The sequence below is a fragment of the Vicugna pacos genome, chromosome 3, assembly GCF_048564905.1.
Source record: "Vicugna pacos chromosome 3, VicPac4, whole genome shotgun sequence".
NCBI classification, from domain to species: Eukaryota; Metazoa; Chordata; class Mammalia; order Artiodactyla; family Camelidae; genus Vicugna; species Vicugna pacos.
In genome coordinates, this window is record NC_132989.1 from 56,813,350 (window position 1) to 56,826,076 (window position 12,727).

Here is a 12,727-nt window from a genome sequence, read left to right on the forward strand (position 1 = left end):
ATTGCATAGTGCTCAGTAAAGTCTTCAATAAATAACTGTAAATCTGAACTAAATAATTCCTAATTCTGTTACTAAGTGGCTTTCCCAAAAGTAGGTTACACAAAACTTTTTCTTTTAAACAATTGCTTAATTGTTACTTTTAACTCAGTCATTTTATATGGCAACTCTTCTTCAAGGATACTTTAGAATGCATCTAATGAGGAATATATTATGTTCTATGCCCAAGTGGTAGTTAACTTCATTTTGGTGTCTTGCTTTTCTTCTATCTTCTCAGATGGGATCACAAAATGCCTCCCTTATTTGGAATGAATGGTTGTGAACGCTCAGCTGCCTAATGCAGAACTAAGAAAACAATGTATTTTAAGAACAGTTACAAGTTAGGGATTGTCTATCATTTTTGCTTTATACTTTTGCTGTCCTCCAGTATTTCAGCAGCTGAATGTGACCACTGTCAGACTACTGCAAAATAAGGTTATGGATAAAACATACTACATATTATACTTTATTCATTTCTTTCCATAAAAAAAGAAAAATTCAGATTTTTTTTTCTAATTTAGTTAAGAAGGGTCTTCATTCTGTTGATAGTTAATACTACCTTTAACCTGTTGAGATAGTAGATCAGATATGATGCTTCTGGCTGCAAGTAATAGACTACCAATTCAAACTAATGTAAACAACATGGAAATTAGTAGCTCACAACTGGCAATGTGGTCCAGTGCTAAGACAGGTTTCAGAATTGATTAATCCAGAAACTTTAGTATCTCTACAAAAGCCTACATTCTGTCTCTATACTTTGTTGTTTATAGAATTCGTTTTTATTCTAAGGCTACTTCTCCTCATGGTCAAAGAATGGCGGCCAGTAGTAATTCAGGTTTTATTCTTCCATGTTCACATCTAACAGATGTCAGGCTGCCAGTGGCTCTCTTTTCGGAATGAGAAAGAAACTTCCCAGATGCTCTTACATACCTCTCTTCATGTCCCATGAATCAGAATTGGTTCACATGCCCATTCCTAGACCAATCACTGTCAAGGACAATGAGATTATCCATAGTCCAAGCAGATCCATCCTCTGAACTAAGGTCAAATTTCCAATCCACATTGCTGTTACTCAGTAGGGAAAGGTAATTATAGAATGATATATTACATCTACTCTTGGAATAACTTCAAGGTTGTTCATAATTTCTCTATTAATCTAACAAATACAAATAAGAACCCATGTGCCAGGCTTTATGCAAGATGATTCAGATAACTATGGAAAAGACAGACACCATCCTTGGTGACAGTGTTTTTGGTTTATATGGGGAAAAATACATTAACCAAGTAATCAGCCAATTAGTTAATTACAATTGTGATGAGTACTATAAAGCAAAATAATGCTATCAGACATATCATTGGTGAACCTAACTATTTCAAATAAGGGGATCAGGGAGGTTTCCTTGAAGAGGCAACAAAATAACTGGAAACTGAATGATGAGCAGAAGGCAGGCAGGCACAGGGAGTGAAGAGTAGTGGAGAGGACCTTTTTAGACAGAGAAGATAGTTTTTGAGAAGACACTGAGGTAGGAAGTAGCTAAGCCTGCTTAAAAAACTGGGAGAAGGCAGTTGTGTTACAGTATTGTGAGCCTAGAAAGAAGCAGAGCAGGTTACAGTTGCAATAGGTAGGAGTGACAGGAATCCTGCAGGAAATTAAAGCCATGTTAGAGGTTTAGGACTTCACCCTAAGGGCAATGAAAAGCCAACTGAGAGTTTTAAGTAGGATGAGAACTTTAAGAAAGAGCATTTTAGCTGTTTCTTTTGACTGAAGTTGAATGAACTAGAGAAAAAGGTAAGAGTTACTAGGAAATTAGCAAGAGTGAAAAAGTACAACAACAGAGAGAGTAAGGAGTCAATGCTAGGAGCACAGGAGAAAGAGGATGAAGTCAACATGATGTCAGTATAGGAGAGAAGCAGTTTGACTGAAGAGGCATCTGAGATAAAATCAACAGAACTTGATAACTGACAACATGTGGGCAAGAAAGGAACGGAAGGTTTCAAGGGTAATTCCCAGGTCTCTAACATAAATTATTAGAGAAGAGGTTGTGTAGTATCTATTGAGATAGGAGACATTGAAGAAGAAGCCAGCTTTTGCTAGAAGATCAAGGTTCTGCTTTTAGACATACTACAAATTCTCTCCCACCTTGAGTGACCCTTCTTGAAAACTTTTTACTTACCTTCAGAGGAATTCTTCTAGGGTTATTTCCATTCATACAACTTATGGAGTGATATTTAACCAAGTGGGAAAGAGGGAGGTAGAGGAAATAAAACAGGAAAATATTTCTAAATTCTTAGAAATAGTTCCCTCTTCTCCAAGGGAACATAACCCAAGAATTCTCATATGATACTACAGCCCACTGCTCTTTTATTTATACTGATTTAAAATGCTTAAAATTATTTTGTAATAAACATCACTAAAGCACTGAAAACAAATGTAGAGACTCAAAATAAGACAAGTGTTAAATTTAACAAGCAAGCTCCTTTCAGATTTATTAGAAACATTCTCGAATATTCAGCAGTTGACTTCAAAATATCATTTTAATTACTTCCAATAATATTTTCAAAACTCAGAATGCAATTTAATTTTAATATATATTTGACTATACCAATACTTTATAAAACAAACATTTTTAAATGTTTACTATTTATTTTACTTACCTCTAAAAGAAAATCCCCTAGATACTGAATTGGATAAAATGGAGCCTTAAAGTTATCTTTTTCTTGTTCAGCCTTGATCCTCGCATTACTGGCAATCACATGAGTTATTCCACTTGGTGAATTTTTGGGTAAAATAACATTTGCTTTTCCAGCCTCCAAAACTCTAAAAATGTAAACAGTATAGAAAGTATTTTTTTAAGTACATTAAAAAAAGTATATTCAGTCTAATAATCCAAATCAATTACTTCCTAAGAGTAGAGGCATAAGTTTCTGAAGAGTTAACTCCTTTGGGGTATTTGAATGCCATGAAGAATAACTATAATAATGATTTCTTAAATTATAAGATGCTCAGAACGGATACTTAAGAAATGATTCCATTCTCTCTACTTAACCATTTCTTGATATGGGAGAAGTTTTTGAGCATCTTTCCTTATTTACTAAGGAAAAGTCACCTTAATAAGTTAAAACAATGAAAAAAGTCTAAGGAAGTATTTACCTTAGAAGGCAACACACCTCCATGGAAATCATTCTGGACCACTAAAAATGGAACTTAAAAGTTGCCAACCTTCCTCTAAAAAATTAGGTTTTGAAAAAGTTTAACTTGGATCTTCATTAAAAAATACATTTCACATTTAGACTCAGAAAACACATACACACACACACACACACACACACACACCACCATCCCAAAAGTTTCATGACAGTTTGTTTCTGCTTAGGATTGGGAAAGCCACAGGAGAACACTGCTACCACCTGACATAAGAAAAAGTCAATTAAGAAAAAGCCAATTAATCCACAAAAGTATAACTTTTCATGAACTGACGTAACAAGCCAACTAAAACATTTAATTTCCAGAAGAGTGATAAGCACCTTTGTGAAGCGATTGGATACCTAAACTATTTCACTTTGCCAGAGCACAGGAGAGAAGTGGCCACCATAAAAGCAGGTAAGAATCAGGTAAAATTTTAACCAATTTAAGGTCAAGAGCAGGTAGCATGACAGTAGTATAACTGGGAGTCCCTGGTATTAAAAAGCCCACCTTCACTTGCAAGCTCTTATGCCATTGGCCTCTATTAACTATTCATGAAAAGGATCAGGGGCAGGTAACAGCAAGAACACCCATTGGTAAAAAAGGTGGGCCAGCGGGGACTGGCTGCCAATAAGAGATCGATGTAAAACCAGGCCCAACTCTCCTGGATCCTTCTCTCATATGAAGCAAAAGCCTTGAGTCATTTGGGTAAGGTAAGATAGTTTTCTACCTTCAGAACCAGGAAAAGATGCACTCCTTCTGTTGGAAGATTGGAAGTAAAACGTATCTGCCTTTGGGAAAGAGGCAGGAAAATCCCCAGCTGTGCAGCCCAAAAAAAGATTGGAAAAGGGGCAGAATCAAAAGCTATTTGCCTCTAGAGAAGGGGCAGGCCACTCTCAGGCCTAGGTTGTTGCACTAGGACAAAGCTGAGGCCTAATGCTGGAGAAGCTGGAAATTCTCTTACCGAGGACCCTACCCACAACACAATTTGACTACCATGGGAGATCGAGACAGAAATAATAAATTCCAACTCCAGAGACCAAGTATATGAAGAATGCTACTGAAGTCTATCTAGCAGGACTGAAAACATACCCATCTTTACCCCTTCAGTCTAGAAATGGGTAAGAAGCAAGAGGGGAAGAATATGAAAAGTCCTTCTGTAACCAAGTAGTACAAGGAATACTGAAAGCTAAGAGTGAAGCAGGAACGCTGGTTAGAACCCTCCAGCACCCCACACTAAGCACAAGGAACTGTAGACCATTGCTGTAGTAAAATGAAATGCTTCATTGAAGATGACAACTGCATTAACAAAACCCAAAGTCAGTTCAACAAATGACAAGATTAACTCAACCACCCAAACCAACTGCCTTACATGCAGGTCCATTTTATACAAATATTATTTACCTCAGCCTCTACTGTTCTCCTAAATGGCATGTCCATGCATGCAATAAAAAAAAAATGAACACCAAAAAATGAGAAAAAAACAAGCCATTGTCAAGAGATAAAGGAATAAATAGCACAGAGAGATGATCTGTATGCTGAAATTATCAAAGTCACTTTAAAATAACTGTGAATGACATGTTAAGTGATATAATAAAGTAGGTGGACAATTTGCACAAAGATATGGGGAATTCAGCAGATTACAACTCAAAGAAGAATTTCTTTGATATGCTTATCAATATACTACACAGAAATGAGGAAGGAATCACTGAACTTGACTGTAGGTCACAGTAAATATTGAACTGAAACACATACATACAGAAGTCGGAAAAAAGAACAGAATAGAGGAAGTAAAAACTCTGAAACAGAATCAAATGGTCTAAAATATGGGTAATGGAGCTCCATAAGTACACAATAGAAGAAATATTTAAAAGATAATGGCCAAGAATTTCCCATAATTAGTAAAAGACAAAAAAACTTACATCTCCAAAGAGCTAAGAGAATCTCAAGCAAGTAACTTAAGTATAAATAATACACAATAAATAAAACACACAATGCACACACACATCTGGACATATAATCAAATCACTAAAAACCAAAGGTCATGTTGCTTTTTAAATTTTAATTTCCAACTGTTCGTCACTAGCATACAAAACCACAATTTTCATAAAGTCACTTAGCATCCTGTGACTTTGCTAAAGTCATTAATTAGTTCTAATAGCTTTTTTTTTTGGGTAATTATTTAGTATATGACCATGTCTTTTGGAAATAAAATTCTCAACAAAACACCCGCAAATAGAACCGGCAATTATTAAAAATGGATAATACATTATGATGAAGTAGAGTTTCTTTCAAGAATACAAGTTTGGTTTAACATTAAAGAATTGATCAAAATAATTTAGCCTATTAACAAAATAAAGGAGAAAAGTCAGTTATCTCAATAGAGATAAAAACTTTCAGAAAAACTGATATATAATAGCACCCAAAACATGAGTTAGCTAGGATTAAAGTTAACAAAGTTTGTGCAAGATTTTTACAACAAAAACTATAATACATTAGTGCCAGAAATTAAAGACAACCTGGAGAGAAACAGTCTACTGATAGGACGACTCAATATTGTTAATATCTCAATTCTCTCCAATTTGACCTATCGATTCAATATAATTTCAATAAAAATTCCAGCTTTTTTAAAAAAACAGAAACTGACAACCTGATTCTAAAATGCATATGGAAATAAAAAGGATCCAGAATCACAGAACAATTTTGAAAAAGATAAAGTTGGAGAACTCACACTACCTGACTGCAAGACTCACTATAACGCTATAGTAACCAAAACAGTGTGTTGTTGGTATAAGGTAGATACAGGTATCAATGAAACGGAGTAAGTCCAGAAATAGATCAAACAAATATGGTCAACTGATTTTTGTACTAGGGTACCAAAGCAATTGCAGAGCAACTGGAACTCTCATACATTGCTAGTGTGAATGTAAAATGGTACAACTACTTGGGAACCAGTTGGGCATTTTTTTCATAATGTTAAAACACACAACTGCCATCTGAACAAGCAATTTCATTCCTGGATATTTAGTCAAAAGAAATGAAAACATGTCTACGTGAAGACCTGTACTCAAATGTTCACAGCCGCTATACTCATATTAGCAAAAACCAATCCAAACTAAAAACACCATATATGTCCATCAGTGGGTTATTAAAATATATTATGAAATATACAGAGTGGAATGCCACTCAGCAACAACAAAAAAAGGAACTGCTGATATATATAACAACATGGATGAATTTCAAAAATAATGAGGTAAGCAAATGAAACTAGATCAAAGGAGTATATACAGTATGATCCCATCGATATAAACCTCTAAAAGAAGGCAAATCTAATGTACAGTAACAAAAAGAAATCAGTAGTTGTCTGATTTGGTGGTGCAGAATTAAATGTACAAGAACACAGGGAATATTTTAGGATGATGTAAATGTTACAGATCTTGATTGTACCATGGGTAACACAGGTACATTAAATCTGTCCAAACTCATATCAAAATGTATATTTAAAATCTGTGCATTTTATGGTCTATAAATCACACTTCAGTAAAGGTAACAAAAAGCCCTTGGACTCTCATCCCCAACCAAAACAACAACAACAACAAAAAAACCTGACATGGCAGCCTTAATACTGTGTACCCAATAAGAAGTCTTTTTAAAATATGGTGTAAAAGATAAAAGGTATTATGATGAAAGCAGTATGAACCATAAAGACTGCATTACATAAACCTAGAAAAAAAGCCTTTGTACAATGTAATACTTCACTTGCAAAAATCTTTAAGTGCTTCACAGATAAAAACAAAAATCTTCCAATTATTTCTTTAAATTTTGCTTGAGTTGGCTAAGAGATAACATGGAAAGTAACAGAGAGACCATGTGAATAAAGCAGTAATATAAAATAGGTTTTGTTCCATTAGACGCATACACTTCAATGTGCAGAATGGCTTAAATAGATCAAAGAGTAAATTATCACAGCTCATTTGGAATAAATTAATAATTGCAAAGAAACGCAAAAAAGTTATGCAAGCAAACCAAAACTGTTTTCACACATTCTTTGTTTTAGCTTTTATGTGATCTCACCTTACAAGAGAATCACTTCGTTTATCAGCTCTAACAAGGAGTACAACTTTCCATCTATGGAAGGCTCCTGGAGCACCAGTTCGTTTTAGTTCTTCACGCCATCTTCTAGGTGCTGATTGCATTTGAGGTGAATAATGAGAGTCTTTTTCAATTTTATATCCCCATTCATAAGTTGTTTCATCAAGCCATCTGCCACTTCTGGCACTATGAATTATGTAGTCCTTAGTTAGTACCCACTTTCCTAGAAAGCAAATGAACTGTCATTCACAAAAGAATTTTGAATCTGATAAATGGTAAACAATAAAGACCAAATATAAAATTTGGCCTTTTTCAACACGAGACTTTTGAGATACATTGCCAATGTTATCTTTGAACTATGTTTTCCTAAATTTTTTGATAGTGAAAGGCCTACATCACTGAACATTGTATGTAATCTTTCCCATGAGAAATAATTATAATTCTAAATGTTATTGAGTAAAATATAAACCAAAGTTTTAGTAAAATAAAAATATGGTATTACTTAAGACTACTATTATTATTCACTATTTTGGGTGAGATTTATAGTCTTTCAATGCTAAAAACTTTTTCAATAATGTTTACAGAATCATACTTTGTGAAACAAATTTATTGAGTTAGAGAATTTTCCAGGATATTTAATAAGTAGTTTCTTTATCTGGGTATCTATAATCTTTTTAAACAGCAGAGAGAATGTATGTTTTCATTTGTGGAGGTAATAATGAACCCAGATGTTTTTCTGTTAAGTTACTCCAAAAAATGGTAAATTCATCTGAGTTAAATACTTTTTTTTTTGGCAGTAAGTGGACTAATGATATGCCAAATCAATCACAGCAGAGAAAAAAACTCCAAAAGGAACATCAATGGTGACAATGGGAAAGGAGACTAAGCCCTAATTTAGGTTTATGAAAATTAAAATCTTAGAAAAATAAAATAGAATGATCTTTGCTTCAGAGAACAGTTAGGAAGGAAGCAGTAGCAGGAGAACAAAACCATTAAGTCTTTCTAATAACAGATAGAAGAAAAGAAACTTGACTAAGAGTAGCTGTGGCGTCAACAAAAGCATTTTTTTAAAAGGCATTTTTGTGTCAAAACTTTTTGTTAAAGTATTTTTTCTTACATAAATCACTTACATTAACTCTTTGGCAAAGCAAATATCTCTGCCTCTTTCACAATTTTTCAAGTGTTACAAAGTTATCCACAGAAAAGTAATAACTCTATGGCAAAGCAAATATTTCTGCCTCTTTCACAATTTTTCAAGTGTTACAAAGTTTTCCACAGAAAAGTAATGCAAAAAGTATTATGCCAAACAAATAATTCAAAAAAAATGAGAAAAACATATCAATGTCTGATATAATAAACATACTATCTTTCCAGAGATTAAGGTATTTTCTTCTCCATGAAGATTTTTTCTAAAGGGTGAAGAGAAGGTAGTAGGTAAGTTACCTGCTGCACAAGCTGCTAAAAATTTCTCACTCTTACACAGGCGTTCAGCTATAAGATGTGTACAGTTTTTGTATTTCTGTAAGGAAAAATCCACATAAAAGTGTTATTAAGGGAAGATTTCCTTTTTAATACATTATTCCTATTCTTACAACATCAAGGGGGCATTTTACCATTCTTAGGCCAGTATTTTAACTAGTTATTTTTCAACTATTTCTTGAACATTTTGATTTCGTTAGTGTACTCACCTCACTCTTAATAAAAGTGCAATCTAGTTTTAAAAGCAATTTGCCTAGAGCTTCTTTTTCTTCCATCTTAAATCCTGTCATCTGTATGATATGCTTTGGGGCACCATCTTCCATCTAATATGCAAACACATAAAGAAGACAACATACGTTAAAGATATTATTCACAGGGTTGACACTTTTGTTTTTCTTAACTATGAGTGCTAAAAATAAAGACAAAGTATTAAACATGTAAGACTTAATTGTGAATACCAATGTTCAAATTGCTTATGTGCAATAGAAATTAGTTTTAAGTTACCTTCTCAAATGTGGCTGTAAACAAAGTGAGATTTGTTTTCCCGTTTGAACACTGAAAGTATGCATTTGTACACTAGTTGCCACTAAAAGACACTAATGAATATAAATTCTTCAGAAAAGAACAGATACTTCTAAAATATTAGCATAATACTAGCTTCATATTAAAAGTATTGTTTTTGCTAAGAGCTTCAGAAACAAGGACACTTGTGGACAATGAAACTTAATTAGATCTCAAAACAATTTTTCAACTGTGGACAGATATTGAAGAATACATGTAAGACAAGAATAAAGTTGATAAACTCATGGTACTATAGCACTTAACACCAATCAGTTTAGTATAGTAGGTACATATAATGAACCTGGATCCTATTCTGAATCCGCATTTAACTGTGCTATATATATGTTAACTTCATACCTACAAAGTAGAATGAAAAATTATATGGTTTACAAATTTATTTTGATACGGACATTACTCTATATCAAAATGCAGTTCACAAAGCACTTCGTATTTGAGGTGGCGCATTTATTGAGCAAGAGAAGGAAAATTCACAGCATTTCTAACTAGAATACAGTTTTTTTTGTTTGCTTACATGAGGTTAGAACTTTAGAACTAGATCATCTCGGAGAAAATCTAATTTCTCATTACAGATGAGGAAAGCAGGAACTAAAGAAATCAGGGTAATTTTACAAGTTCTCTGTTTTGTCTGCATTAGTGTTCAATTAATGCCACAGGCAGAGCAACAACAGTTGGCTTCTCTCAAAACAAAAGTAAACTTTGAAAATTATCACAAAAATTATTACCAGGACTAGTAATAGACAACTGGTGAAGTAAAAAATGTTCTTTACAGAAATTCTATTTTAAAAAACAATATATACATATATTTATGTTAAATTTATATGAATTATACACATATATGCCATATACATCAACAATTATTTAAAGGTTGAGATTTGTTTTAGAGTAAAACTTGAAAGAAAGTCTCACTGTAAACAATTTAAAGCATGATTTAGGGTTAAGAGTGAACCTTCATTTACTTTGCTTCGAGTTTCTACGAGGAGAAACCTCAGCTAGGGTAACAGCACTCCTGGTTTTTCTCTTTACCCTTCATCACTCTGTGCCTTAGCAGAACTGAATATGCTTTATCATATATATCTGCATATTTGCAAAGACAGTTCCTATTAATGCTTTCTGACATGGCCTAAGGAGCTGCTGGTAGTATTGTACTGCCTGGGTAGGTAAATCAATTCAGAGGATATGTAATAAGTATGTAATAAATATGTAACACACTGGAGTTGCCCATCATATCCATCCCCTCTAAACCACTTTTTATTTAGTAAAAAAGCTGATCTGACCTCAACCTATCTTTCATATTTCTCTATTGTTCCAGAGGAGGGAAAGGGATAAATTGTATTAACCCCCCAAAATCCTAAAATTGAAGATACAGAACACTAAAAAAAAGTGTCTTCAAGGGTAAGGATCTTTGATGAAACAATTTTTATAAGTTTGGCCAGTACAAAATTATAAAGTATATATAGTAGAGCTTGGTGACTTATGAAATAATCATACATATAAAATACTATCATCAGTAATTAAAATGTAAGTAGTTTCTTCCATAAGGAACTCTACTGTATTAATCATCCAAACTTTGAAACCACTTACATGGGTGAAATAACACAGCTCTTGAGTGATAATACTCATTAATACAGACTAGTAATATATAAAAACTTTACAAAATACACTGTTGCTAAATAGTGATTTAGCCTTCTGATGTAGAACACATATTAACACACATACAACACAGCCACATATGGATTATAAAGCATATAACCATAACTAGGAAGGAACACTGCTTTCATTAATTCTAGGGAATGATTTAAATAAATTCTTTAAGTAAATTTCCTTTAGAAAGTAACAAGTCCTTTAAGAAATGCTAGTGAAATTCAACATATCTGTGAACATCACCTTGGTATTCTAATGAAAAAGGCAATCTAACTGTTTTTATAGTTCTTGAAAGTCATTTTTATCAAAGGAATATACGTGTTTTAACCATATATGTTTTATCTACTACTTGTATTTTATTCATGTATTTAAGAGTTCCAAAAGCTATCTACTAGGATATGTTGCCAAAGAAGGGAAGTTAAAAACCTAAAATTTTGCCCGTCTGGCTATTTTAAAATATAGACATACAGTGATTACTGTTCAGTAATAGGAAAATACAGAAAACAACAACAAAATCACCTTAATGCTACCACCCAAAAAGTTTTATTTAAAGATTGTCTTTTCAACTTTATTTTTCTGCTCCCTGAGAACTCAATATGTTATGCAGAACTATAAGGCGGAAAAAATCTATTATACTATGTTTTTATTTTAGATCAAGTCAGTAACAGCTATTTTATAATTTGCATGTTTATTATTAACAAGGTGACATTTTAACATATTTTGGGTTGATACATAAATTACTGAATGGTTTGGACTTAAGTAGAATTGTGTATAATGCACAGTTTTCATCTTAAATCATATTCTCTTTACAATGGAATAAATATAGCCACTTTGTATATTTATCAGCACTTTTGATCAAAGCAAGAGTCAACAGTAAAATGAAAACAGGACAAACTATACTTAATGGTAGAAATCAGTAAAGCCTTTTTAAAGCAATGTTTTTCCTTTGAAAAATAATTAAAATGAAGCTGAAATTAAACAAGTGAAGAGGAAAGGCAAGTAAGAAACACAGGTAAAAAGCTGGCTGTCTTGATTCAAACAGGATGCAAATATGAATGTTAAAAAACAAATTAGAACAGGACATATACAAGTTTATCAGAAAAACTGGGCTATTAACTAAACTTTCACAAAACTATGAATCCCAGTGATGGCACACAATCATTAGCAGTTTTTCTAAAGAACAAATTCCATTAAGCTAATCTAATAGAGTCCTATAATCAAATGATTTCAAGTAACAGAAATTACAATACATTTAGCAATGGTTTTTAATACCACGTCATATGACAAACTAATAGCTTAGATCACAGATCCAGTAATAGTTACATGGGAAAATTATTACCTATATATACAGAAATAGACAGACATATAAAGATAGATTTATTTAATTTATAAAATTAGTGGTTTAATGGCTCTTCTTATGACCCTGCAGTATTAAGAAAACAAAAAAGAATAGACCGATTTGCCAGTGAACCCAAAGAGAGTACTATACACAATTGGTGTAACACCTATCAATCACCCAGACAGTTGAAAGTCCTTAAAAGCACAGTCAAGTTTTGTGCAGGTAATAGGTTCTGGGTATGGAGATTCAAGAGATAACTGGTAGAAGTCATCCAGCACAAGAAATAAAGTAAATAAACTGCAATATATTGTACCAGTGGTATTTCTGGGAAATTAGAGATTCTTCTAGAATTTACAGGGGGTGCTCCTTAAAGC

The 12,727-nt window shown here is 33.0% G+C and overlaps 1 protein-coding gene across 6 annotated transcripts in view; it reads right to left on the reverse strand.

The window, feature by feature from the left end:
- SLF1 (SMC5-SMC6 complex localization factor 1) overlaps window positions 1-12,727 on the reverse strand; it is a 61,545-nt gene that overhangs the window by 44,315 nt on the left and 4,503 nt on the right. For all 6 annotated transcript variants that reach the window (XM_072958376.1, XM_072958374.1, XM_072958375.1 and 3 more), the window contains exons 2-5: window positions 9,001-9,114; window positions 8,756-8,831; window positions 7,295-7,535; window positions 2,692-2,854 (exon numbers count right to left, since the gene is read on the reverse strand). In XM_072958376.1, coding sequence (XP_072814477.1) covers window positions 2,692-2,854; window positions 7,295-7,535; window positions 8,756-8,831; window positions 9,001-9,114 — 594 coding nt within the window. The remainder of the gene's footprint in view (window positions 1-2,691; window positions 2,855-7,294; window positions 7,536-8,755; window positions 8,832-9,000; window positions 9,115-12,727) is intronic.